General features: G+C 37.6%; 2 protein-coding genes across 8 annotated transcripts in view; one reads left to right on the top strand and one right to left on the bottom strand.

Moving 5' to 3' along the window:
• Positions 1 to 27,767, top strand: SGCE (sarcoglycan epsilon). 7 transcript variants are annotated; one of them, XM_061350068.1, is made up of 13 exons: positions 1 to 164; positions 7,165 to 7,269; positions 11,309 to 11,431; positions 13,857 to 14,014; positions 16,822 to 16,894; positions 17,562 to 17,760; positions 18,416 to 18,578; positions 20,996 to 21,207; positions 21,959 to 21,985; positions 22,695 to 22,883; positions 24,495 to 24,538; positions 25,373 to 25,407; positions 27,074 to 27,767. In XM_061350068.1, exons 1-13 carry the CDS (start codon positions 50 to 52, stop codon positions 27,122 to 27,124), a joined length of 1,494 nt encoding a protein of 497 aa, XP_061206052.1. In that variant the 5' UTR covers positions 1 to 49; the 3' UTR covers positions 27,125 to 27,767. The 7 variants fall into 7 exon arrangements, with proteins under 7 accessions (XP_061206052.1, XP_061206054.1, XP_061206053.1 ...); XM_061350070.1 differs by lacking the exon at positions 25,373 to 25,407 and having other exon boundaries at positions 2 to 164; XM_061350069.1 differs by lacking the exon at positions 21,959 to 21,985 and having other exon boundaries at positions 2 to 164.
• Positions 22,923 to 27,793, bottom strand: part of CASD1 (CAS1 domain containing 1) — a 37,344-nt gene continuing 32,473 nt past the window's right edge. Inside the window, exon 19 of the transcript XR_009724968.1 lies at positions 22,923 to 22,933. The gene's annotated coding sequence lies outside the window, so the exon portion shown is untranslated. The remainder of the gene's footprint in view (positions 22,934 to 27,793) is intronic.

Consider the following 27,793-nt stretch of genomic DNA (forward strand, 5'->3'; position numbering starts at 1 on the left):
CGGGGCGAGGCGATAGCAGGGCACGGCACGGCATCGTGCGGTCCGGAGGATGTGGCGCCAGCGCTGGCGGCAGCAGCGGCAAGAGGAGATGGGAGCGATGCGGTACTGCTCGCCGGGGCCCTGGCCGCACGGCGGGGGCGCGCTCACCACCCTCCTGCTGACAGGTCGGTTACCGTGGCGTTTCATCGCGGCAAGCGGCCACGGGCCTCGCCGGCAGCCGTCGGCCTGCTCCGCGGGGTCCCTCTCTTCTGCAGGCTGCGTGTCTCCTCCCGGTGGTGCCGCTCCCTCCCCGCGTTGCCCTCAGATTGCGGCTCGCTGTGCCCCCTTTTCCCCCCACGCCGTCTGCTGTCGGTGCGGGGTTCGAGCCGCCCCAGCATCCCCCTCTCCGCCACTGCGGCTCCGGTGGCTTCCCGGCGAGGCGGAGAGCACCCATAGGGGGTGCAGGGTTGTCGGCCTGCCCGCCCCTCGCCTCTGCCCCTGCGGAGGGGACCGCTGCGGTTGCCCTTCCCAGGGCGGTGCGGTGGGGGAAGCGCCCCGCGCCCAGCTGGGCACCGTGAGCTGAGAGAGCCCGACCGGGGCGGGGGGCAAGGGAGGCCTCGCGGTGTGTGAGCCGGTTTGACGGCGGAGCGCGGAGCGAAGCCTGGCTGAGAACCGCGGGATGGCGGGGCCAGCTCCGCACCCGGCGCGGGGCCGGGCGGCAGCATCCGCTGCTCTCCTCCTTTCTCTCGACAGGGCTGGTGCGCGTTCCCGAGGGCAGGGCTGGTTTGGGTATGGGGGGATTTTTCATATTCGCTCCGGAGATTATTTTCCGGTTTGACCACTTATTCCAGTCCTATCTGAATTAAGACTGAAGAAAATCCTGCTCCTTAATGCATATAAACAACAGCTGTCATGCAATAGGCAGGTTTCACACCCCACAAGGCTCTTCACAGTGAAGTACTACTAACAGGAAACGCTACATAGCAGTCCATCCACAGGAATGCCTTTCTGAGACTGTTGTTGCTACCCCAAGAGCAAGTTAACAGCAAGAAATCTATTTCTTTAAGTTATTTTGTGGTCTGAGAGTTTGGTGGTGTGGTGTCTAAAAGCTAACAGTTTGCTCAGTATCTTCTCAAATAATGTCTAGGTACACTTCTAGTACTCCTTCAGTGCATAGCCTTATTTGTCATAGGTTACATATATGGTAATAGGATACTGAGTTAGAAGTGACATTAGGCATTGGGTATATTAAGGACGCAGTTAGCGCCTAAGTGTTAAATTGCTCAGTGTGAGGGTAAAGGTTTGCATTTGTTAGATGCAGTATACTGCTTTCTCCTTATGTGGAAATTCTTCCTGCCTATTCTGCCTCCCTCTCCTATATATGTCTGTTGAAACCAGTTGTGGGATAGCAGCCGAGAAGGAACTATGGCAGCCAAGTCTTTGTACTAATCTGACCCAGATTAAAAAATAAAATATACTGTCAACAGTACTTCCTTGAGTGTAAATAGTTATAGGAGGGAAAAGCTAGCCATTCCATTAGCGTGCTTTTCATTAGCATACTAGTAGAGTAGCATACAGAAGCACATTATTTATAGGTGGTATAGCTTACATGGAGGCATCTTAGAGGTCCTAAAGCCAGACATTAAGAAATCAGTTTTAAAGCAGAAATTAATCTTCTAGACATAACTTTCAGTGTGTAAAGAGAGGCTTATTTTTGCTCATTAGGTTTTCAGATTTGTTAGAAGTCCATTAGCATACTTCAGGAGTTACAGTCACCAAAGTGAAGCCCTTTCTCTAGAAGATTGTTTCCAGTGAAACTAAGAAAAAAACCCCTCAAACCTAAACAAGAATATCTATTTTGGTACAGATTTTGGACTCTTCTCAATTAGGTATTGATATATTTACAGGAGACACTATCATTGTAGAGTTTTGGTGTTTTTTTTGGCAGAGCTCTAGGGGTAAGGAGGGAGTTGCTAATTTGTAATACTTCCAGAGGAATTTGAAAGAAACAGAAGAGCCAAGAAACCAGAGAACACATATTAGGTTCCCTCCTAATCAGTTCAAATGCTTTTCAAGCAAGCAGTAGCAAGAAGTAGTAGATCAACCAAGAAGTGCTCTAACCTGAGAAGAGTTTTTACATGACTGTCTTGCTGTAGTGTTTTCAGTGTGACACAGGGTACTACAGACTGAGAGTTGAAGGTGTGGATTTCACTATTCAGTGACAAGTGTTTCTGTGTTGGAATTAGCATGAATATGTTACATAGATCAAAAGTATACATTGTTTTGTTAACAGTGTAGTTATGGTGCTCGTTATGTAATACCAAGAAGAAAATGTGTGTGTAAACACAGACAGTGTCTCAATGTTGTTACTATTGCAACACAAACCACCAAAATGCCTTTTAAATGCAGCTAATTTTTAGTGGCAGTCTAAGCCATGAAGGTGAAACTTTAGAAAGAACAATCTAGTGATCAGACAGAAATCTCAGTGTCTTGAAAGACATGACTTCTGAATTCTTTATTCTTTGAAATCAGTTGCCACCTCAGAAATTTGGAATGTAATTGCAGGGATACTCTGATAATTTGTATCAAGAGATTACAAAAATATAGGGGACATCACAGAATAGCAGGTTTACAGGGTGACCTGGGCATATCCATTGGTTACACAGGGTGAGCTTGAGCTGGATTGCAGGAACTAGCACTGTTTTCCTCACCTTTTCATGGAGAAGCTAATCTAATTTGGTGATCTTCTCAGGTCTGCAGTAGGAGGGAGAATGGTGGTGGGTAAATGTTGCTATTAATAACACATGAGGTTTTTTTGTTCTCCCAGTAGTTAATTTGCAGCGTTCCCAGGAAAGCAAATGGTGAAGTTTCACAGTAAGACTGACAAAATGCCTTATTCAGTTACTTGTCTTAAATGATCGCAGAGAAATATTCAGATGTTACAATAATCAATGGGGAGCACAGAAAGAGGTACAAAAACATTACCTACTGAACAAGTATGAGTAAATATAGAGCATAGAAACATTTCTTGATTTGGTTTGAACTTTTAGGTGGTTATAATAAATGGGGTGCAGAGGAACCTGAGCAATCCACAATGGAGAACTAACACGAATTATTTCTTAAGTAGTAGCTATCATTGAAAAGAATTTAATCTGTTAGAAAATACCTAATCTTTATGTGAATTTTCACTGAGAGAATCCACTTTAATTCATAGTAAATTTCTACAGTTATGGTTGCTTAAGTACTGCATATTAGGTAAGAGGGAGGGGTATGGAGGTTGGAAAAGGAGGGAGAGTAGGTGGTGGTACAGTTCTGCCACCTCTAGTTGATGATGTGATCAATGGGGCAGGTATCTCAGTGCTGACACCAGTTAGTGGATCCTCAGTAGCAGAGGGGGTGCAAGCTCTGATTTCAGGTGTGGGCTAAGCACATTGATGCAGATGGCTTTGTTTCATTTGTTTTGAATGCACATCAACAGATGTTTTGTTTCAACTTGGTGGCATCAGTTTGTAATAGTTCTGCTCTGCAGTTCTCAGTAGCCCATCAGAAATCTGTGCTTCCAGCTCAGGATGCAGAAAGGACTCTGAGCCAGATGGGATATGTGGTAGAGGAGTGCAAGGATGTTTTTTTGGAGCAGGGTTGTACATTAAGAGAGTAAGGGGTAGTGGAAGAATGGCCCAAGGTCCTGGTTTGTGGCATAAAAGTAACAAGCATGTGTTTAAGTCAGGTCCCAAGTGAAAGTATAGGTGTGAGAAAGAAGGGAAATACTGGGTTTTGGGAGCTGGAGCTGTGTGCTGCGTTAGTGGTGGGAGAGATAAGCTTGAGATCCTACTTCAAAGAAGCTATTAGGAGGATAGGTTAAGGGTGCAGGATGGTACATGGATGTTAGAGGGCAATAAAGGAACGGGGAAGGTGAAGTTGGTCCATAATCTGTGGGTCCTTTTTTTGATTGCAAGGTGGCAGAAACTGTTGTAGATATCTTCTCTGTTAAATATTTTGTTAAATGTTAATGCTTAAAACCTTTTTACATAAAACCTATGCCATACAATTAAAGAAAGGGAAAATAATATTAAATGATATAAATATGATGTATAGGTATAATACAAATATGATTAAAGAAAAATATTGAAGAAAAATATCAAGGAAAAGAAATGTATTAATTAAAGAAAAATATAATGAAATAAATAAAAAACAAACAACCAGCAGCGCTGTAGCTGTACTTCACCTGGGCACGTTCAAGTCCCTGGGACAGAGCTGTGAGTTGCTCCTGCTGTGATAAGCAGTGGTGGGTGCTTCAGTAGCTGCAGTTACATGTGTAACAAGCTGAGGAGCCTGACACTATTCACATTTTTTTCAGTATGAGAACAAGGCTGATCAAATGAATTCTAAACTGTCGCTTTGATAAAATGCATAGTTTGGTTCCCTGTATTCTGTAGTATAAGGCCTTTTTTGTCATTCTTTAATCATATTCACAGATCTTCCCTGAGCTTTCTTCATGTCACTGTGCTTTTTGAAGGCTCACTGTAAGTACTAGACAGCATTTGAACAGTGATCATATCTGTGTCAAGCACAAAAATAAAATCTCCCTGCTCCTCCTTGATGTTGCTGTTTGCATATCAGCCATTCTAACCCGTCTTCTGCTGAAAGCTTCTGTTCAACCAGTTATTACCTGATGTATGTCCCTAGTTTTTTATCAAAGTCTAGCACCCCTGAGGTGAATGCTCTGTAGTGTGCATGTGGCACGCTCCCTTTGCTGCTGGATATGTGACTACATTTTATTCTATTGAAGTTCATATCACTGATCACCTTTTTACCAAACAATGCAGACTGTTTGATGTTAGCAGCATGTCATTTCCATTATTTATCAATCTCCTAGCTTTTGTTTTTACCTACAGATTTTATCAGTATATATTATACATTTGGGTAATTATATATATATATACACACATACATATACATGTTCGATTGCATAAGGTCGTTGCTAGAACCTTGTGAGGTCCATTAGAAATCTATAATAAATTAACTCTCCAGTAGTCCTGTTCTCTTGCTTGAGACTGCAAGTCAATGGGCAGTGTGCTTCTGGATTGTTTTGTTTCACATGTATTATTTGAAATTAAATAGATAGTGGTATATATTTATATGAAAACATTACACTGTAAACTCTAGGATGTGAAAACAAGCACACTGGTTGCTCTTCCAGTTCCCCTGTGAAATGCAGTGTAGGATAGAGGTGGACAGGTAACCTGTTTAATCCCCACAGCTAAACCTAGTACAACTTGTGAACCCAAATCAAAGACACTGATAATTTATATTAAAAAATACATTTTGGAACTTTTTTTTTTTTCATTTTTTAAAATTCCATTTAAATATGCTAGAATGATTTTGTATCTAGTTTCTCAGTGCAAGTGATGCACTGTATTTCTAAGGGTAACCTCTCATGCTTCATTAGAAAAAACTGTGGGCTCATCAAAAGTGTCTGAAAACATGTATTAAATCCTTGTTGACGTGGTAATACTCTTCTCCATTTAATCCAGTAATCAACTTTTGTACTATTGTTTTGTTTGGTGCTGGTTTGTAGCTGACAACCTTCTGATTGCCCAGCTCATTCTATTGGAATATTGGAACAACTTTATTTTACCTTTTTGGAATTTCTTGAGTCTTCCAAGAATTAAAGAAAATTTACACTAATGGTCACAGGCAGTACTGAGTTGGATGATCCGTAGGATGGTATGATATTAAGACTTGCAAGGTATGTAGATCAATTAATCAGGGAGAAAGTTGTCCATCTTACAAGGCAGACATAAACCAGTGGATGTGAATAGAACTTTTTGTTGTATCATATCATTTGTGTGTATTGAAAAATGTAAAGGAACTTAACAAATATTCATAATTTAGAAGCATTATGGTGTTGGTATGGTAATTTGAGCACACAATTTTTTTTATTACATTTCATCCTCAATTCAATTTTCTATTTTTTGTGTATATTACCATTAATAAATGGCTCACTCATGCATAGATTATTTGTGTATCTTGACTATTGCTTAAGCCAGATCTTTTGGGCTTCCTAAATTCTGTTCAGAGAATGCAGTATCTGACTAGTGCAGCTATGTCAGCAGAAGTTTCCACAGATGTTTAAGCTTGTAATATAATCAATATTTGCATACTTTGAGTGTTTCCAGTAAGTATTTATTTCTTCCTGCAAACTGGTGTATCTGTAGGCAAGTACTGCTATTTGATGTTTCAGTGTTTATGTTTTTACAAGGAAGTTAAGATGCTACTGTTAACATCTTTTAACTGGGGTTTGACATGAGTTCTCACTCCCAAACTATTTCAGAAGAAAGGCTATTTATTATGGCTACTTTCCTTTTCCCAGCATCTGACTGCAGTTGTCCCCCTCTGCACTTTCAGTTGGCATCTAACTGTACAAACAGATAATATATATATATTAGTCATCACAGAAGAAAGGGAACAAAAGAACAAAAAGTGGGAAGTAAGGAGTTTTGCTACTGGTGAAATGGAGTCATTCCGTCAGCTCCACAGCTACTTTCTGTCTCCTGTAATCATTTGCTCCTCACCACATTTAAACCTTCCTGCACCTTCAGCTGCACTTCAGCTGTTTTCAGGCTGAGTTCTGGCTGTGTGGGTTGAAGACAAACATTTTTAACTAGTTCTTTTTTCAAAATTGGTGATTGGTTATGCCTGCAAGGCAGTCCGTCCCATGTGTCTGTAGATGAACAAAGCATCTTTATATAAGCAAAATGGTGCTCTTGGTTATGTTACTTTCCCTACTTTGGCCAAAATATACTATGCCAGTGAAAGTAACTTCAGCTATCTCTTTGGCTGTATATGAGATTTTTGCCATGCAAATGTATTTATCAGAGAATGCTTTTCATCATCTTTAGTATCAGTATAATTATGTCAGCAGAAGTGTCTGCAGAGGTTTAAGCTTTTCAAGTGAACTTGGCTTATTTGGAAAAGTGAGTGTCAAAAAGGTGACTATCAGGAAGATTATTATATGTTTGTATATATAAATCAAGCACTACCAGTTTTTTTTTAATCTGAGGTTCTAAACTCTGACTTAAACCAAACCCTGGTTTAGAAGGCATCTGATCCCATCTGGTATTTTCTTTGTGGGAGTCTGTTGATCTGACTAATTTATTTTTGCATTTGTTTTATTCTGAAAAGCGTTTTTGTTAAGCTCTGCTGATGGCAATAGCGGAACAGTTAACTGGACGACTAAGCAAGCCCACAGTTATATTATCAGCAGAATAAAGGCTGTTGAGAAGAATGGTGAGTTTAGGTTGCAAATTTAAATCCCATGTTGGTTCAGTCAAATCTGCTTTTAATATTACTCTTGCTTTTTCAGTCATGTCCATGTTTTAGGAATAGATTGGTGTTAGTTCAAGGTAAGTAATTTGGGAATTTTTACATTTCTTCAGTCTTTTAAACATTTACAGACCTGCGTGTCTTTGTGAGTCTTCCCCAGCTTTTCCTGTTCCTATAACTTTGCTTGAAATACTGGCTGTGTGTATACCTAATATTGCACATTCTCTGATCATGGCTGGTTGCTTGGAGATATCTCTGCAGTTTGCATAATACAATAACTTGTCTGTAACCATAAAAAAAATCTTTTAATGTATCTATGTAAAAAGACTGTTTTACTGTCATTTGTGCAAGTACACATAGAATATTGTAGCTAGTTACACTAGCTGAGAAAAGGCTTTGCACTGATTGCCTATCCAGGTAGGCCATCTGGATTGGCCCTCAAATGAAGTTATTTCTGGGATTGTGCTTCATCTGCTAAAACTCAGTGGGGAGAAAGCCCATTGAAATTACAAGAAAAAATTTCCAGGTGGATTTTTTTTCTGAAGATCATCAATATACAGGCTTCAGCTAACATGGCAAATCTTCTGAAATTTCTGGAAACTGGGATCACCTGTATCTGATAACAGGTTCTGGGCTGGAGGCTGATACAGTCTTAGCCGAATTCCTGGCTCTGCCAACATTCAAGACCTACAAGAAGAACAGCTGGGACAGTTTCTGTACATGTGTCAAAAAGAGTGATGTGTGTTTGCCAGCCTTCAGTTGCCAGTTAATGTACCTCTTTCCCAGTCTCTGGAACTTCAGTCTTTCTGCATCAGTATATCTTATGATCTACAGGAAGTCCTCCAAGTGATCTGGAAACAAGAAAGAAGAAAGTGCTGTCAGGTAGCTGGTAACTAGGTTTTTTTATTATTATTTTTTTTTCCTTAGCAGGGATCTGTTGTGATCTTATATGGTGAAGATTTTTAATTTACCACGTTTAGTTTTACAGAAGCCTTTCACAGTTCCCAAGAATTTTACATACTGCAGGGAATTTGGCCAGGCAAGTCACATCTGGCAGTCTGCTGTGTTAGTATCTAGAAGTTGGTAAGTATATTCATTTTCATCCCCAGATCACCTAAGATGGTTACACATTCATCTCCAGTCTCAGGCAGTGCTATGAAAATAATTGAGGGGTTTAAAAGCTTTTGAGGAAAATAGCATTTCACTCACTTCATTATTGAAAAGCAGTGATTACTGTAGTGGGCTGAAGAGTCGTCATTTTCCTTCTGACTTTGAAGTAACTTCACAGGCGAAAAAGAAGAGGGCTTCTCTGACAAGGAGGGCAAGAACTTTTGAATTCTTAATCTTGCAGCTGGGGTCATTACAATGTGTTTGTCATGATAAGATAAAATAGGTTTGTGGGGTTTTTCCTCCTGAGAGGCATTTTTAGACTTCCACCAAGATAGCTGTTTTTTATCTACATTAAATCCTTATTTGTATGCTTATTTCAGCAACAGGGAACATCTCATTACCAGGAATAGGCATTTAGTAGTGGCAGTAGTTCCTCTAACAGACAGAAGAAATGTGTTACATTTTTTTCTTTTGGTAACTGTTGATTCTCTTATTTTCCATCCTTTCTAAAACTATTGCTTATGGAGAAAATATACATTACTTTTTTCACCATTCTTCCTGTTTGAAATAGATTTTCGTCATAGAGTCAAAGCATCAGAAATGGAAAAATGGATTTTTCTGATATGTGACATATTTTCAGCCAGCCACCATGTTATTTTTTTTTGTCAGCTTTTCCACTTTGAGCTGTTATAAATTACTTTTTTAGCTTTGCGTGAAAATATTTTAAAAAAAATTAATTAGTTTCCATGCTCTATTTACAGCTTAGTCACAGAAGTGAGTACAAAAGTTTTTTGGGTCACCAATTAACTCATTTTAATTATACAAATCGTGTAGTTACGTTACGGTACTTAAGTCTACATAACTAAAATTAGAGTAACTGTTATTAACCACACGATATTGGAATAAACTATTTAAATTTCAGGATCCATTTCAATTTTTGTCTTTAAGGTAAAATTATTAGAAATATTTTCTGTCCAGCACTGTGTTAAGAGCAGTTTCCAAAAGTGGGAAAAAGCAACTGCTGTGGAATCCGATCAATAATATATTCAGAACTTGAGATTATTCATTCTGCAATACCAGGCTTGAAGACTGGGAAGTATGTAACTAAATGTGGAGGTCTACATTACAGATGTCTGCATCCCCTCTCAGCTGCCTCTGCAGTCAGTGAAGATCTAGTCAGTGTAGTCATGAATCTAGGATATGACTCATCTCATTTACAGGAGAAATTAAATTAATCAAGCCCTTGAAGTGTCTGTTTCTTCTCCATTGACTATAAAAGGAGCCTGACTAACTCAGCAGTGGATGTTGTTTCTGTAGGCATCTAAAATTAGGTGAGATAGATTCCACACAGAGTGCGTGGTGCGAGGGATGGAATGTCTGTGATTAATGCCTAATTAGCAGTGGCTATGATTCTATATGCTTTTTCTATGATTCTGTGAAATGTGGATCAACCTCATCCAATCCTGGTATAATTTCTCCAGCCTTATTATACCAACCTTCATATTCATGATCCGCTTAAAAAGCCACTGCTAATTAGGCATTAATCACAGACATTCCATCCCTCGCACCACGCAAGATTTCAAATGTATCTTGCTTATTGAAATTAGCCCTTTTAACTTCTAGGAGGCAAGAGTTTGTTCCTGTGAGTTTCTTATAATGACTCTGAGGTCTTTCTTAGAGTTGCTCTTCTCTAGGACAGTATCCCTGTATTTTATGGCCTGTAATCTTTGGAGATACGATTTATCATCAAGTTTCTTTCAGTTTAGCGATCAAGGCAGGTCACTGTGTGTCTCTTTATTTACTGCTTGTATAATCCTCATCTCACTGACGAAATTTATCAGCAATGATTGATTCTTTCAGGGCATTAGCTTAAAATGCAATAGGAATATGGAATAGTAATATCACCTACAATCAGTCCTGTTAAGACATGATGAGAAATACCTATTAGATCAGTATTTGCCATTTACATTTAAAATTTGAAACTAGTTGATAGTTTCTTATCCATTTAATATATCCTAATGATTTTTTATTTAATTCTTCTAATTCATTAGATGTGTATATAGTACTTGTCAAATGTGTTATAGCTAAATAAGATTTGCCTTTACGAACTAAATTTGTACCTACATAAAGAACAGCATATTGCTTTTACATATGCTGGTTGTTCCGAATTAGATTGCTTTGAATTTTATAATTCTGAGTCTTATAAAATGTGGCTTCATTTTTCTATTTGGCATCAGTGACAACTGGCTGGACTATAATTACCCATGTCCTTCTGTTTTATCCTTCAATACAAGCACAACATCTTCAGTAATGACCTTTCTAACCAGATTTTTAGGTGCATGTTACCTGAATGCTGGGCTAAGAAAGTCTAGCTTTAAGAACTAGAAGTCCTCAACTGAAGTAAATTGCTTTGTCTTTCGCTGCACAGGGATTGAAAAATCTGCCATTTTTGTTCAGTGAGGAATCAGTAGCATTGATTGGTGAGGTTCCTCTGTATTCTTCATGTTCCTTATTTTTGTGTAAAATATCAAGAAAACACGATTGTATCCTTCACTTAATGTATATTTAGTCATGTAATATTACAAATAAACCAACTATAACATTACAATAGCTTTCATTGGTGTTTTTTTTTTATTTGCCATAAAGATAAAAACTTCTGAAATCCTAACATAGCCAATTCTGTTTATTGTAGTCCTGTTGGCAAAGAGAGGGCTTGCTCTGCATTCTGTTCTTAAATCTATGCAACCTTTTAAAAATCTTATTAACAGGTGTCTAATATTTGTTGCTTTCCTTCTCCCAGATACCTGCATTGCTGTTGAAATGCATGCTGTATTATCTTGAGCATGTCTCATTTTGCTTTTTTCTGTCTCTTATCTTTCCTTCTGCTTTTCAGTGTACACGATTCTGTCTAAGGTGCACTCTGATCGGAATGTATACCCTTCTGCTGGAGTTCTTTTTGTTCATGTTTTGGAGAGAGAGTACTTTAAGGGGGAATTTCCTCCTTACCCAAAGCCTGGTATGGGATGCTAAGATCTTCCATATTATATAAAAATGTAGTGGTGTTTGGGGTTAAGTTTTAAAAAATTTCAAATCTATTTAACATACCTTATGGTTCAGCATATAATGTACAAAAAACCCAGTTTTTAGTTTCTATTGAAATACATTAAAATGAAAGTGGTCCCACAAGTTTAAAATGTTCTGGTTTGTGATTGTCATTTGTGAAAAAATGCATATAATGTGTATAGTGAAAAATGTACTTAATTTGGGAAAGCAGAATAACATTATATATCTAAGATTAGGGAGTATACCTTTCCTTCACTTTTGCGTTATATATGAAATTGTAGAAGTTTAATAATTATGTCTCTTAAAAATGTTATTTATTTGATCACTATTTGAGACTTAGTGTGTATCAGGCTATAGGAAGCAGCACTTTGCAAGTATATAGTAAATTTGAGACAAAATAGAAGATTAAATCAAGTATGAGATTATGCAGTGATGTTTTCTTTCATTTAAAATAAATACATCTTTGGATTTAGCTGCCTTCTTATATTTAGGAACAGTTTAATGTTAGTAAGCAGTGTGATTTCCTAGGTATGGTGTTTTAATATATACTAAGGTAAAGCTACAGGATTGATCATTGGCAGGTTAGAATATGTATAAGCATTCTCGGGGGTTGGAACAGCATTCTGCCTCACATGCTTGTCAACAATGAAAAGGAATAATAAAAATGAAATTCTTTAATAAGCTTTTAAATTTGTTTGTGAGTACTATTTTCAAAACTCAACGTTAAGGAAAAAAAAAAGCTTCTGTTAGCATTAGTTAAATTTTGTTATGGGTAAACCCAAATCCTTTAAAAAATTTCATCTCCTTGAAAACTGGAAGTTTTTCCTGACACTTATTCTGGAGTTCATGTGACAGCAACTGTCAGATTGAAGTTTGCCTCTGTCCCAGTTTTCTCGCAGTTTTGGCACGTAGATGTAAGGAACCTGGAAGTTTTACTGATAGATTGTCTTTTGAATCTTTAGAGCCCCAGCCTGTCTCAACATCCGTGTGATTCAAAAGCGGTATGAATCTGATTTCAGATACTACTGAATTTGCTGTACCCATAGAAGAAGGTGATCATATCAGAAATTCACTATAAGGCCAAATGTTGCCATGGTTCTCTTATTTTTGTTGGCTGTGCTGGATCATTAGCATGGCCTGCCTTGGTGAAGGGTAAACCAGAATATGTCCCAGGTGCTTTTCACAGTTTTCCCCAAATCATTTGAACTGCTGGAAATTTTAATTATGAATGAAATAGGTTAAGTTACTGGGATGTCCCAGTAGAACTGCAAGGGAAGTTGCATGGCACCCTTGTGATGGTTTGGTGTGGTTCTGGTCCCTCTTACCCACAGCCCAATGTGTAAATATGTACCTGAAAGCTAGTTACCTTTTGGCAGCAGGTCTCAGTCGCTTTGCTCCTCTCCAGAGGTGACAGACATTCCTTTCTTCATTGGGCTCCGTTTCTGCCTTCTGTGCCAGCCTGCCTGTTGCCTTCTCTTGTCAGTTGGCCTATGATGGCTGCTGTTGCCGTTTCTAAGCTAAGTTGGAGGAGCACAGACACTTGCACTGTGCAGGCTCAGAAGGATTTGCTGAATTCTATGCCTCAGCTGGACAGTGATTATGCCTCAGTGGTGAGGATCTGGTAGTGCTTAGGCATGTTTGACTTCACTTCCGAAAGCTAAAATAAACTGAACACGTAGTCAGACATTTGTAAGAGTATCGTTAAGGACCACAAGACCTGTCGTACTAGTTTGATCCGAGGGGCTTTTACAGGTTGCATCTGGACCATTGTATTTAGTAGCCATCAGTGGATCCATTCTGCAGGTCCTTTTTTGAATTTATTTCTTCTCTAAAGAAAAACTGCTGCCAGACTGTTAGTGCTGAAGACCTGTGTGTGTGTCCTGATGCTAACAGAAGCTTTTGGGCACTGATGATTACACAACTGCATTAAGCCCTCCCAGCTACGTTGGGTCCCTGGAGCCATCATCAAAAACATAAATAAAAGAAAGTTTGGGCAATTAAAGTACTGAGACCTTTGTGCTTTTGCCAGTAAGGAAGTTAGATGCTTCAGTTCTAGGTGAGAACTGAACTCTGAAAATCAGACCTACTAGTTAATGAACATGAGCATTCAGTTAGCCATGAGCATTAGTAGTACCAGTACATTCATCTCTGCAGTTGGTTACACTTTTCAGATATGAATTTCTTACTACTTGCAAGTGCTAAGTAGGAGTTCACAAATTTCTGCCATGGTAAATGTTAGTAACTTTATTTTTTCTTTTTGTTTTTTTTCATTTTGGAAAGGTTTAGAAAACATAGGATAAGACTTTCTAGTGGAAACATCAAAACCAAAGCATATTGTACTTTCTATTCAATATTCTAATACACCTTTTCTTATCTAGGTGAAATAAGTAATGATCCTATAACATTTAATACCAATTTAATGGGTTACCCTGACAGACCTGGATGGCTACGCTATATACAAAGGACACCATACAGTGATGGAGTGCTGTATGGCTCACCAACTGTAGAAAATGTGGGCAAACCAACCATCATTGAGGTATTTTCTTTCAAAAATTTATAAAGATGTATTTTGATTTAGAATGTAAGGTTCAGAACTGTCTTATTTTTGATAAGCTAATTACAGTAATGGAAAAAATGTAGGGCAGGGACTTGTGACATTGACATTTTCTTTTAAATACCATTATTGGTAGGTACCGGTAGGTACCATTACTGAGAGGAGGCCAAGTTGCATGACATTTCATGTTTTAAGGTATAACTAATAAATAGCAATAACCAGTTAAGCTTAATATTCCTAAATGCAATACATTTTGATTCATAGAATGGTTTGGGTAGGAAGGGCCTTTAAAGAGCACCTGGTTGTAGCCTCCTGCCATGGGCAGCGGCACCTTCCACTAGACCAGGTTTCTCAGAAGACCTGACCAACCTGGCCTTGAGCGCTGCCAGGAATGGGGCAGACACAGCTTCTCTGGGCAACCTGTTGTTCACCACCCTCACAGTAAAGGACTTCTTCCTTATATCTAATCTAAATCTACCCTTGATTCTTGCCCTTCATCTTTCTAAGAGGCATTTCATTTCAGTAAATTATGAATATATTAAAGTTTTATACAAAATACAGGGCAAAAAACTTTGTAAACCACTGTGCTTGAATTCTGAACTTTGTTAACATTCTACCCTAAATATTGTTCAGACTTTTCCCAGGGAAAAATGAAGTGTTTATAACTTGTGTTTGTTTGTTCTTCCATTAAATTATTTTTTAATCAAATATTCCCTGGTTCATTTTTCATATTTACTGACAAATTTTAATTAGCACTTACACGTATGTACTTATATTCTTAAAATCACAACAATAACAAAACCTGCTACTTTAGTTTTTACAATTAGCTATCCATGTATTTAAAAGCACTAGTTATTAACTGAGCAGCAATTGCAAGGATTAAAGGACTGCATTTTCTGCCATGTATGTCATAGCAGACGAATCGGACACTGTGTGGTTCATAGTGTTAAGGAGAAACCTCCTCATTAACTTTCTTTAGCCATTTGCTGCTTCAGCAGTACATTTGTCTTAAACCCTTCATGAGTTTGTCGGATTTTTTCCTAAATGGCATTTGATACATTTTTTTCTTCCTCAAGAATGACATCTGTAAATGTTGAGTTATACTGTAGATAATGTCACCTATGCTCAATTTTATATACATGATTCAGTTTTGATTTCAGCAGGGCTAACCACATCTGTATAATTAATTGTGTGCAGAAATACTTGCAGACTCTGCTTAGAGAAAACCGTTACTTAAAATTGCCCTTTTTAAAATGGCATGTGCTTTCAGATTCTAAGATCTTTAGAACTCCATTTCAAGCATGACCCAAAGTCTATATTTGAACTAAATTTTGCCTAGCATATAAATTAATTTTTTGTGGTCCCACTCTTGGATGTGGCTTTTGAATTTTTTTAATTAATTGTATAGTATGTGAGGAGGGCAGATTGCATTTGATCCGCTTTCTTATAGGAGTGGTTGCGTATTACTAGCCTCAATATAACTTTGATTGTGCTGTAATTCCTAAGGTGATGTTATGGGTAGTTCAGTTAATTGGAGGAAGCCTCATTATTAGAAAGCCTAAGGTGATGCATATCACAGCAGTAGAGCAGGTAACGTTCTCGAGCACAGGTTTTCTTGAGAGCTGCACAAAGATGGTTTGTGTCTGCTCAGTCTCCACCACTGTCACTAGGTACGGGTGAATGGTCCACAGCGGCAACTGTTGGAGTGCAGCTGCCAAGTGCGTACTGCTGCATTTCTGTATAGAGCTTGTACAACCAGAGAGTTAGATTTTCTGAGTATTAATGTTTAAACTTCTGTTGAAACAACCTTTTGAAAAATTAATAGAATCCAAGATTGGAAAAAAAAATAATTTTCCAAATTTATTTTCTATTAGTTTTATAATAAAAATGTTACATTATATAAGATGGAATAGGTTGCCCAAGGAGGTTGTGAATGCTCCATCCCTGGCAGTGTTCAAGACGAGCTTGGACGAGGCCTTGGGTGATGTGGTTTAGAGCAAGGTGTCCCTGCCCATGGCAGGAGGGTTGGAACTTGATGATCTTAAGGTCCTTTCCAACCCTAACTATTCTATGATTCTATGATTCTAAGATGTAATTGTGTCAGGTAAGCTTTTCTTTCTACACTTAAAATGAATCTGCAGAAGATATTCCACGGCATTTTTTCTTTTCATTTAAATCTCTTAAAAGAATCGCAACGTCTATTGTTGTTTAATGATCAATGTCACAATGCTTTGTAGCTCTGTTTGCTGAGAAGCAACATAGTTCTGTCACTGTGGCCACTTCTCTGCCTCTCATTTGTCCTTGAAATGAATAAAGTCTAAAATAAGGCAAAAAGTTAAGTCTCTTTCAATTTGTTTTGTGAAGGGTTTACCACCTTTCAGGGAAATCATAGAATAGTTGGGGTTGGAAAGGACTTTTAAGATCATCTAGTTCCAACGTTGCTGTTTATGGTTGCTTTTAAAGATAGCAGAAAAGAAAGAATACATACGTATATCAGAACACTTTTATCAAAATACATTATCTTCACATTTATGCCTTGCATAACTGTATTTCGCTATAGACTGAGAAAATTCTAGTATCCTGACTTGAAGGTAGCACTGCATCAAATAAATCGATTTTACCTTTCAAATTCTATATTAGTGAATGAATGCTCATACATTTCAGTATAAGGAGGCAAAGCATTTAAAAGGTGGTATTTCTAAATTATCAATGTAATTTTCATTGATGTTTCATTTACTCGATTTTCATATTTGCATTGTTGTTTTGTAATTGTATCTTTTTCATTCTAGATCACTGCATATAACAGGCGTACCTTTGAGACAGCAAGACATAATTTGATCATTAATATAATGTCAGCAGAAGGTATGTACAGAAAACAGCTTGTTGTGTTTTGAACTGAATAAGTGAGTCCATCTCATAGGGTCATGTTCTTTTAAGATAAAAAGTCCTGTGAAATAGTTGTCTTGTGTTCAAGCCAAATGTGGGGCACAAAAAGGGAGTAAAGAGTTTTCCCTGGTTTGATTCAATTTATTACTTTTATCCAGATTATTTCTGTCATGTAGGACTGTTATTCCTCAGTCAGTACTGACGTCTGTTTGCCTTTTTTTTATTAATTTGATTCTCCCCCTTTCATCATGTTTATGTATTTACAGTCTGGAGTATTGCAGGTTGGAATCCATTGTTGCTGCAGATCAATTTTGACCCCCAAATTAGCATCAGTAATAATATTAATTTTATTAAAAATAGTAATTTTACCTGTTTAATAAAGATTTACCAGCTGAGACAACTCCTGAAGCCTGCTCCTTCATCTCGCAGGTGTTTTATAAATAACCAATAGTTTTCAGCTTATGTGATAGCTGATGGTAGTGTTTAACTATAATCACATCAGGCTCAAAATGAGTTAGTTCAAATAGAAGATTTTTGGAAAGGTTAATCAATCTTAAGATGGTATTATGTTAATCATGATTTCAAATTCTTTGTTATGGAGCCTTTGTTTAAGGCAAAACTCTTCCTTTTTCATCACAACTAGATTTTCCTTTACCGTACCAAGCGGAGTTCTTCATACGGAATATGAACGTAGAAGAAATGTTAGCAAGTGAAGTTCTTGGTGACTTTCTTGGAGCAGTGAAAAATGTATGGCAGCCAGAACGTTTGAATGCCATAAACATTACTTCAGCCCTTGACAGAGGAGGGAGAGTTCCACTTCCTATTAATGACATGAAAGAGGGGTAAGCACATGTGTCAGTCTAATGCTTTTGCTTTACCCTTCTTTTTTTTTCTTTGTTTGTTTTTCTTTGTTTTTGTTTGGTTGGTTGGTTTTTCTTACTGAAAATCTTAATATTTCTTTCAGGTTTTCTAGAAACTTTGCAATTTCTGTTTTATGCTTCAGGATTAGATATGAAAAGTGTACTGATGTTCTGAGCCCCTGTTATATCATGGGTTTATTGTGTTAGATACCATTTCAACAGTTCTTATATATTGATTTTACAATCCAAGGAATACTAATAAATTCCATTAATTATGAAACAGTTGGTAGGAAATACGCTTATTTCTAATTCCAGTCTTATTTCTGAGCAGTTGTTTGGCATGCTTTTCAAAACAAAGGTGTGATAGAGCATAAATTACAAAGATTTCTAAAAGCATTTAACATGTAGCAGTGCCATTTGTAGCTGTGCTCTTACCTAGTGAAATTTAGTTATGTGTTTCAGGAGCACTGTGGACTTTCATCTGAAAGTGATAAGCTGAGGTATTGGGGGAGTTTTGGTCGCTGAGTATAAATTGCAAGAATGCACTGTTTCCAGTTGTGATTTGTAACAACTGACAACTCCTTTGGGGAGTTGTGAGAGGTATCCTGACAGCTTGTCCTTTCATCTCTCTCTGCAGTGTGTATGTTATGGTTGGGGCAGATGTTCCATTCTCCTCATGCTTACGAGAAGTGGAAAACCCGCAAAATCAGCTGAGATGCAGTCAAGAAATGGAGCCTGTAATAACCTGTGATAAAAAATTTCGTACTCAGTTCCATATTGACTGGTGTAAAATCTCTCTGGTGAGTTACTATTGCATAAAAATAGTATTTGTAGGAGTGCAATATTTTATGGTAGCTATAATTCAGGTGAGAGTTTTGCCAGCCAGGCCAGACAACCCTGCCAAATTATTCTTCATTATGACTGATGCACATTATTTTCCATGTAGCAGACACTCTTAAGATCATGATAGGATTCTGCTATGTAGGCTAAATTCTGTTAGACTTGAGCACCAATGCAACTGCCATATTAGTTTTCGCTAACAGTGGTTTATATAAATGGCCAGAGAACTCTAGAGTTTACAGAAGTAATAAGTAATAATAGTAATAAGAGTAATAAGAAAAAAATCATTTAGGTAGGTGTAGTTAATTAATTCAGTGTGCTAATACTGCTGGTTACTCTTGCATTGCTAAAAAGTGTGTTTCTTATATGCATATATATATTGTTTTCTCAAATATTGAGTCTACAGCACTGACCACTTCAATAGTTTTTCTATGTTGTTAAAAAAAAAAAATCTCTCTGAAAATTGTCTAAAATGTATTTAATGTTAAAAATGAAGCAGGAAAAGGAAAGAAAATACTGTTGACTAATGAAATCAAAATAAATGGTGACATTCTTCTGGGTCAAATACAAGAAAAATAATAACGGAACACTAGACTATTTGCTATGGGAGAAGTATAATACCCAGAGAGGCTTTTTAAGGTTATTTTCCATTAGTTCTGGTGAGGAAGATCAAGAAATTTTACAGTAGTGGAAGAGAACATTGCAGGTAAGTTTGAAGAAAGATGGGGAAAGTACATAAAGTAGACTTCACACGCAGTATCACAGTATGTTAGAGATTGGAAGGGACCTCAGAAGATCATCTAGTCCAATCCCCCTGCCGGAGCAGGAACACCTAGATAAGACTTAGTTGACTGTTGAGCTGCTTTAGACCTTACCCAAGAGGAACCTGAAAGGGAGGCTTTTGTACAACTGAAAAAACATACTGAGTATGAGAAAAAGTATTTCTACATAAAATCAATTAAATAACTTGCAGCCCTTTCTTTCTATTCACTTTTAAATAAGAAAGCTGATAGAAAGTTGTTAAAAAAAAATAAAATCAATTTTTTTTTACTGTTTACTGGTTTTCTGTTGAGAAATTGCAAAAGGTACCTGTATACTCAGCAGTACTTCCCAGCACCTGAAAAGTAATAGAAGGCAGTCAGCCTTTGTCAAGAACAAACTATGTGAAGCCTCTGATTTCCTTCTACCAGAGAGAAGTAGGACAGAGGCGCAGCAGCAGATGTAATTTCTTTTTGATGAATTTTTTTGATACTGTCTCATAAGCAAACTCAGGAACATGGCCTAGCTTCATGCTAGGATCTAGTGGAGAGCTGGTTGCATAGCCATAATCATAGTAGAATTATTAAGAATTCCTTGCTATTCTTCATTAGTATGGAATGCACTTATTAGACGGGATGCACTTACTAAATTTGTAGCCCCCATGAAACTGAAAGGATTTTCAGGTGCATTAAAGGACAGGACAGAATTCAGAAAGGTCCTCAGAAATTGGAGAAACAGCCATAGATAACAGGAACAGGCTCTCAGAGAAGCATCGTTTTCTGCAGCAGCCTGTAACCCATCCTTCTTGAACTTGTTACTTGTTTAGATGCCATGTCATGATGACATGAAGATAACAAGAAAATGAAGGTAGAAAATTGAAAAGTCATGTATGAAAGGCAGTAAATTAAATGCCTGAATATGGGAAATTCAGTAGCAAAAAAAAAGGGTTGTATTTCTAGGAACATTCGATATAAAAAATAAATTCAAAATTACTTGTGACCCCAAATGCAGCTTCCTCTGTAAGTTAGTTGAATTAGGAAGTCGAAAAAACTTGGAACTCTGGCTCTCCTGTTGTGGTGCTTCCTACATCAGGTGGGCGGGTGAGGCAGTGGAGCTGCTCAGTCCTCAGCAGTTAGTTCAGGCCTCTTGCTTCTTTTGAGCACTGGATGTGAGGGAAGAAGAAGGAAGAAAATCGTAGATACTCCACTCTTCATCTCTACCACCCTCATACAAAAGAGGGCAGTATTGTTATTAAGGAAGACTAGTCAGAATGGATGAAGTAATCAAAAAGAAATCCGTATCAGATAATCAGTTTACAATAAAAGTGTTTATTGAATTTTAAGTTAGTTAATCTTTAAAACCAGCATATTTGGTAGGCAAAAAATAAAGTAGTAATAGTACAGTGTTACTGCATTGGTGAGAAGCTTTCAGCAAAATGTAAGCTTTTATTGTTTAAAAAGAAATTGTTGGATTAAGTTGCATAGAATTTGCCCAGTGTGTAATACAGATTCTTTTCTATTGAACGGTTGGTTAAATACTGTCTCGTTTTACCTTCTCTTACTTTGTTACATAATTGCATTTTTTTTTTTCTTCCTTTTTTTTTTCTCCTGGTTATCAGGTTGACAATACAAAGCAAGTTTCCACCTTTCAGGAAGTGATTCGTGGAGAAGGGATATTGCCTGATGGTGGAGAATACAAGCCACCTTCTGATACACTGAAAAGCAGAGACTATTACTCGGATTTCCTAATTACACTGGCAGTGCCCTCGGCAATAGCACTCGTGCTTTTCCTAATACTGGCCTATATCATGTGCTGCCGACGGGAAGGAGTGTGAGTACTTTAACAGACTAATAAGTAATTATGGATTTTTGTAAGATTATAATTCACAGAAGTGTGTTAGAAGAATTCCATTCAGTTCATTAAAAACATTTAGAACAGTCCAAGAGATACCTGCCTGAAATACTGTACTATTTCTCATCTAAACACATACAGTAATTTCCACGAGAGTGGATATAGGGCCTTTAGCTGTTCAGTTGAAAGGGTTAAAAACTTCAACATACACACAAAACTCCACAAAATCGTGCACAACTCTCCAAAATGCCCCAAACAAATAAAATACTAATAAAGGATTGTTGGTTCAGGACAATATTAAGTAATTTCTAAAATGCTAGCTTCTATAAAATAGATTTGGTTGAGGAAATGAACTGAATTTAGACATATTCTAAAAGAAAAACACATAAAAGGAAAGCAGCAAGTAACGTAATTTCTGCCATCTCTTACACAAACTACAATTCCATTTTGTCGCAGAATTTATTTTAGCCAGAAGCTTGTTCTTTAACTTGCATTTTCATTTCTCTGTGTATACGTCTGTGTGTGTGTCTGTGTCTGTCACCAGTATCACATCTCTCTATGTACGTTCATCAAGGCCTCACCATAAACCCAGCTGCAAATGCTGCCAAGTTGCATTTAGCAATAACCTTGTCAGCATTTCTACATCATGTACTATTTTCATCATCAGACAGATTTAATGTTCCAACTATCAATGCTATTATTTAATTCATAAATTTTGTTTTGTTTTTAGGGAAAAGAGAAACATGCAAACACCAGAGTAAGTGTCTTCTTTCCTGTTATTTTTCTTTTACCATTTAATTTCCATTCTCAGTAGCTTGTCATGCTTCATACATGTGTGTCATAATCTTCTTCCATTCTCTCTAACCCATGATTTAATTCATAAATGTGAAAGCTGCTTTTAAATCAGAGTCTTGGCAAGGGTAGAAGACCAGAATAAAAAGGGTTTGAAATTAACTGTCAATTCAAAAGTAAATAGTGCTGTTAGAATAAATATGATAATATGTAATTTATACTTCTGGTCATTGGACTTCCTAGTCTATATCTTAAAGGCAGTGGACAGGAGGACAAATAGCCTGGAAGGTACCCAGTGCCTATACTATGAAGTGTTTTAAAACTAATCTATGAGTTACGAATCTACCACGATAGTCAGGAGTTAACCAAAAACTTTTATTTTAACTGCAGCAAATAAATGGAATATTAGCCATAAATTGCATAGTCTTGGATTCTATAAAAAAAACTTATCCAGGCAGTGAAATCTAATGGAATAATTACTGCTTTAAAAATTAAATAAATCCAATATTGATTAAATTAACTGCATAATAATTTACTGTAATTGCTGCACTAGAGAGTCTGTAGCATGCATCAAAGTCCTTGTATTTTAAAGAGAAATAATAATTGTAAAAGTCTGTCCATTTTGATAGAGCACTTACAATATGTATTTAATGTTTTATTTCCTTTTGACGTAGCATCCAGCTGGTCCACCACAGTGCTATACAGAAATCAACCAAAGAGCTTCGTGACATGTCTAAAAACAGAGAGATAGCATGGCCTCTTTCCACGCTTCCAGTGTTCCACCCAGTTACTGGTGAGATTGTACCTCCCCTTCACACAGACACCTACGATAACACCAGTATGCCACTGATGCAAACGCAGCAGTAAGTGTTTAGGATTATTTTATTCCTTATTACTATGTTCCATGATATAACTATGGATTCCAGTGCTTGTCTTCTGAAATGTGTTTATTATGAAAGTATCAGTAATGACTCTGTAGTTCAAGATTGCTCTGATAGTTGCATTTCAAGCAGAAAGAAAGGCCTTCTGTTATAAAATTAAACAGCTGGGTTTCAGTCTGCAGACTTGGCAAGAAGCTTTGCGTGGAACAGTTACATTTCTGCATATTTTGGAGGAAAACAACTTTTGACAGAAGAATCAATTAAAACTGTTTTATTTTAGACACTCTGCTTCTTAACCCATGTCTCTGGAGTCCTGGTATAAAACTACCCCTGGGTCGGTGGTAGCTTAATACCTGAAAATAGATCCGGACTTTGTAAGTAGTTAGTCATGTACCTGTCACCCAGGATTTATGTTTGCAATGTTAGCATTGAACAGAAGAGCATATTCCATTACACAGATAATAAATACAAGACTTGCCAGTGAAAACGCTCAGAGCTCTCAGCTGTTTCCATTGTTGCCAGCCTTTCTCCAAGAGAGAAACCAGAAACACCGAAATTTCAATTCCTTAAAGTCCATTTATCAGCAACTGAAGAGAACTATTGAGACAGACCCACCTAGAGCTCTGCATGTGCTCTAATCCAGACAGGCTGGTGGTGCTGTAAAAAAAAAAAGGGCATTTCTAGAAAGGATTGGTTTGGAAAGGAAATGTTTGGTGTCTGGGTTGAACAGATGTGAGGCAATGGTCTCAGATGTAGTTGGCATTGCTTTTCAGTGCTGTGCTACGGCACCAGCTCTGGTCGGTAGCTCCTCAGCTGGCAGGCCTGCACAGCCCCAGTGATACTTGTCCAGTGCCAGCACTTAGTGCTAGTTCACACATGCTTGCCTTGAATTCTCTTCATGGTATAAGTGTGTGCTAGAAGAGTATTTTCCTCTCCCTGTCCCAAAGCTAAATGCTACAGGAAGTACAGATGAGTAAATGATCCTTTGTACCACTGTTGTGAAGTGCTCTACCCTGTCTTTTACAGTTTCCTCTCTATTCAGAATGGCAATTTTTTATGACTGGGGTTCCAAAGGCTTTCTTGAGTATTTATCTGCTTCACCCACATTCCTACCCCTAATTCCTTTCTGTACAAACAACATTAATATCTGGTAGCTGTTAAAATAGACACTTCAGCAGGACACAAAAATGTAACTTTGCCTTGATTAGTGAAGCGGTCCAGTGTGTAAAACTAGCTGGCCATTCATTCCACAGGTAGTAATTAAGTTGCAAATACTCTCACCTTTTCTGTAACCATCACTTACACAAAACAAACTTTGCATAACATCAGAAACCTGCAGTGACTCGTTACCTGTGTTTCACCAAGTCTGAGCCTTTGAACCTAGTTGTCAAGTGGAGTAATAGGAACTACACCATAACACTAATTCTTTTTCTGTCATTGAGCTGGCTGGCCTTTTGACAACTCTCTTTACATAGTGAAAACGGGTTATTGCTTCATAAACAAAAAAATGAAGTTTAAATACTAAACTTTCATGTATAATATACTTCTGACTTTGTGCGGAAGCATTAAAGGTATTCAATTGTTTTTTTGCAGGAACCTGCCACATCAGACTCAGATTCCACAGCAGCAGAGTGCAGGTCAGTACTGAGAAAATACTGTAACTATTAAGTGTCTGGTATGAAAGAATCACAAATGCATACAGTATATTGACAGTGGAAACCATTTTCAAATACAGTAAAGTGTAACAGCATTGTCATTCCAGGGTGGGTTTTTTTTGATACATCAGGAATAATTTTGGGATGTGATTGATGAACAAGTAGGAGAAATGGTACATTAGCGCTCAACATGAGACCCTGGAATGTAATACACTTAAGTTAGAAAACTCCTCTTATAAATAATTTTCTATCAAAACATGAAGCTACAACCAGGTTCCCAAATGAAGTTACACTGCTCAGATTCTCTAAAACTTGATAGGAAGTCAAAAACTCTAATCCATGCCAATACTAGTTAAGCTCTGAAGAAGGAGATCTTTATTTCTGTTATTAAGCATAAAGAGTTGACACTGGGGAACCTGTGGTGAGGCATATCTCCATGCTGGAGGTTTCACTGTCTTAGTCATCGCTTTTACATCATTTTCCCAAATCCTGATGACTGAGATTGTGAATGGTCCTATCACAGTATTGACTAGGGCTGATTGCTCTTTGTAGCTGGTGTATCAGGTATGAGAAAAAGCAAAGCCAAAGCCATGTAAAGGGGATAAGGATCATACAAGGAAAATATAGAGGCCAAAGTGTAAGTTTTGAGTATTGAAAGAGGTATTTAGGCAAAACTCGAGCAATATGTACATACTGAGCATAATACAGGAACTACAGCCCCAAGAGGAAGACTTGTTTTAACTTAGGAGTTACATAAACAACTCTTTCCTTTCATTCAAAATCCTTCTTCTTCATTACTGCTTTCGGGGATTAAAGGAGAATTTCGTATGACAACATTTCAAAGATTTGAGGCAAGTATATAATAGATGCGTCTGCCCATGTGGGGTTTATTCTGTGGTTTTCTGGAAATTAGAAACACATTTATAACAACCAAACCTGACTGCAGTTCTGCTAGCTTTGCTGTTTGTATGCTTTAGTATTACATGTGCTGGAAATGGTGGATGACGCTGGCAGTCAAAGCCTCCAGTGCTGGTTTGGGTTGACATTTAGCACAGCTCTTAACACTCACTACTGCAGGCATTGAGAAGGCAGAATAAGAATGTCGCACAGTTCAGCTCTAATGTTACAACTGGGTTTGTACAAGAGTTCCATTCTGTCTTGCAGTGGGAAAGGTGCGAAATCATCAGGTAGTGCTGTTTATGCTGACAGCAGCGAGATCTTTTAGGGGGTGTGAAGTACAAGCTAGCATGGGGTTATCGCTTGCAATTTGCACTGAAGAACTGCTATAAAAGTAGGTCTTCAAAGCCCTGCTGTGTCTGTATTTTCTGTAGTACATTATTTTGGTAGAATCCAGCTGTTCTTCCACATTCATCACAGCTGGTGCCTGGGACAAGCTCTCAGAAATTGGGGCAGACGGGGAATGTATTTGGACAGACACACAATGTTCACAACGATACCTTCCTTTGTAACTCAGGTGCAAATGAGCACTTCCATGCCATGATGGCATGTTCCGCTTGCAGTTTGTCTTCTACAGGGTATCTATGACTAGTGTGTCAGCAAGTTAGAGTTTTAGAAAGTTATGATTTAAAACAAAATTCAGGTGCTCCTAAGATTATTATTTTTTTTTTAAAGCAGCATCAGTACAAACATAGCAAATAGTTTTACTGATCTGTTCAAATAAGAAACTTACAAAACTGAAACACTTCAGGCCAAAAACCCCCTATAGAACTAGAAGTTCATTGTTTAATTTTCTTCCTTTCCTACAGAAAATTGCCAATAATATACCCAGGATTATTAACATACTAATAGTCACCAGTATGAATAAGAAGGTATTTCCATCTTAAAGGTTCAGTAGACCATATTTAGTCATTTGCAGAGGAAACCATCTCTAATAACCACTGTCGTCTTCAGGAACTATCTGAATCCCCAATAAGAAACACTTTTTGTTCACCTTATATAAAACTGTAGACTTAATAGCTGACATAACCTCACAAAGTTAAAACTGAATTGGGAAATGATTGTATGAGAGATGATGACTCACACCTAACGTTTCTATTGCACTGCTGAATATTGCTGCCGGTCTCCAGTACGAACAGGTACATTAAGTTTTATAATTGTCTTTCTGTCGACTGGCAAAATTCATGAGGACTATTTTAAGGGAATTAAATGAAAAAATTCATAGCATATTCCTACAATGCAAAAGACTAAAGAGTGCATGTACACTGCACTGCATTTTCCATTTGGAGCTACACAGTCTGTTGAGAAGTCTGTTAGATGCCAAATAGAAAGAAAACTTCCAAGCTAAACGTTTTTCCCAGATCTCTCCCTTCCCAGAAGAGTACAAGCGAAGCTTTTTCATGTCCGTGTTGTCTTTTGGTCCAGGTTGTATTTGTGTTTCTCCAATGTGGTTGTTGATAAGGGACTAATAAATACGATTTATGTACTGTGGGACCAGTGAGCCGTTCAGTATTGTTGAAGCATCATCTGCTACTACATAAAAATCTTATCTACTTGCAGGTAAATGGTATTCCTGAGGAAAGAAAACTAACAGAAGCAATGAATTTGTAATTGGAGAACGCAGCAAATTGTCTTACTTCCTTATTTGTTCTGATTGATGCATGAGTTTTTTCTGGTATACATTGTGCATGCCCACAGTATTGAGATGATTTCAGTGCCAGAGAGTACAATCACTTCCACGCAACTAATGTACTGTATCCTTTTGTACTTTGGACGTTTTTGACAATTTGTAAACACTGATAACTTTTTATATTTGTTACACTCAGAAAAGAATCTTTCAAATATATGTATTAATAAATATCAGACTTTATTCTGTCTTGTGAGCTCTCCTGAAAGATTTAACAGGGAAAGCAAAGCTTCAAAATAAGCACCAGGTCTGAAGGATTGCTTGCGGATTCTGTTGGATGGGATGATACAACTGCCTTACGTCTGCACACAAAAAGCACTTGTGTGTAAGCATGAAAACTTGTGCGTTATCCTGAGGCTCAGAATAGTATTCCAGGTTTATTAGGCTTTAGTTTTCTAGAGATTATCAAAATTTAATGAGCAAAGTTATTTTTGGAAGGAAAAAAAAAAAAAAACTAACAAAAAACCCCAAACAAAACCCTAAAACTATTCCTGTTGAAAATTGGATTTCTGTTCCTTTACCAGATCTTTACCCTATTTGAAAGCAATAAAACATTTAAAATCTGTCCATTCATTCATCTGGTTATGTTAGAA

Source organism: Neopsephotus bourkii, unplaced genomic scaffold (assembly GCF_033783945.1).
Source record: "Neopsephotus bourkii isolate Nb327-2 ecotype Australia unplaced genomic scaffold, CSIRO-AGI_Nbou_v1 NB_479, whole genome shotgun sequence".
In the NCBI taxonomy this organism is placed as follows: domain Eukaryota; kingdom Metazoa; phylum Chordata; class Aves; order Psittaciformes; family Psittacidae; genus Neopsephotus; species Neopsephotus bourkii.

Bases quoted from the DNA above. Each gene is read 5' to 3' on its own strand.
- SGCE (XM_061350068.1), top strand. From the start codon at position 50: ATGTGGCGCCAGCGCTGGCGGCAGCAGCGGCAAGAGGAGATGGGAGCG. The intron at 21,208-21,958 runs GTGAGTACTTTA...TTTTGTTTTTAG, and splicing joins TGCTGCCGACGGGAAGGAGT to GGAAAAGAGAAACATGCAAA. The intron at 22,884-24,494 runs GTAAGTGTTTAG...GTTTTTTTGCAG, and splicing joins CCACTGATGCAAACGCAGCA to GAACCTGCCACATCAGACTC.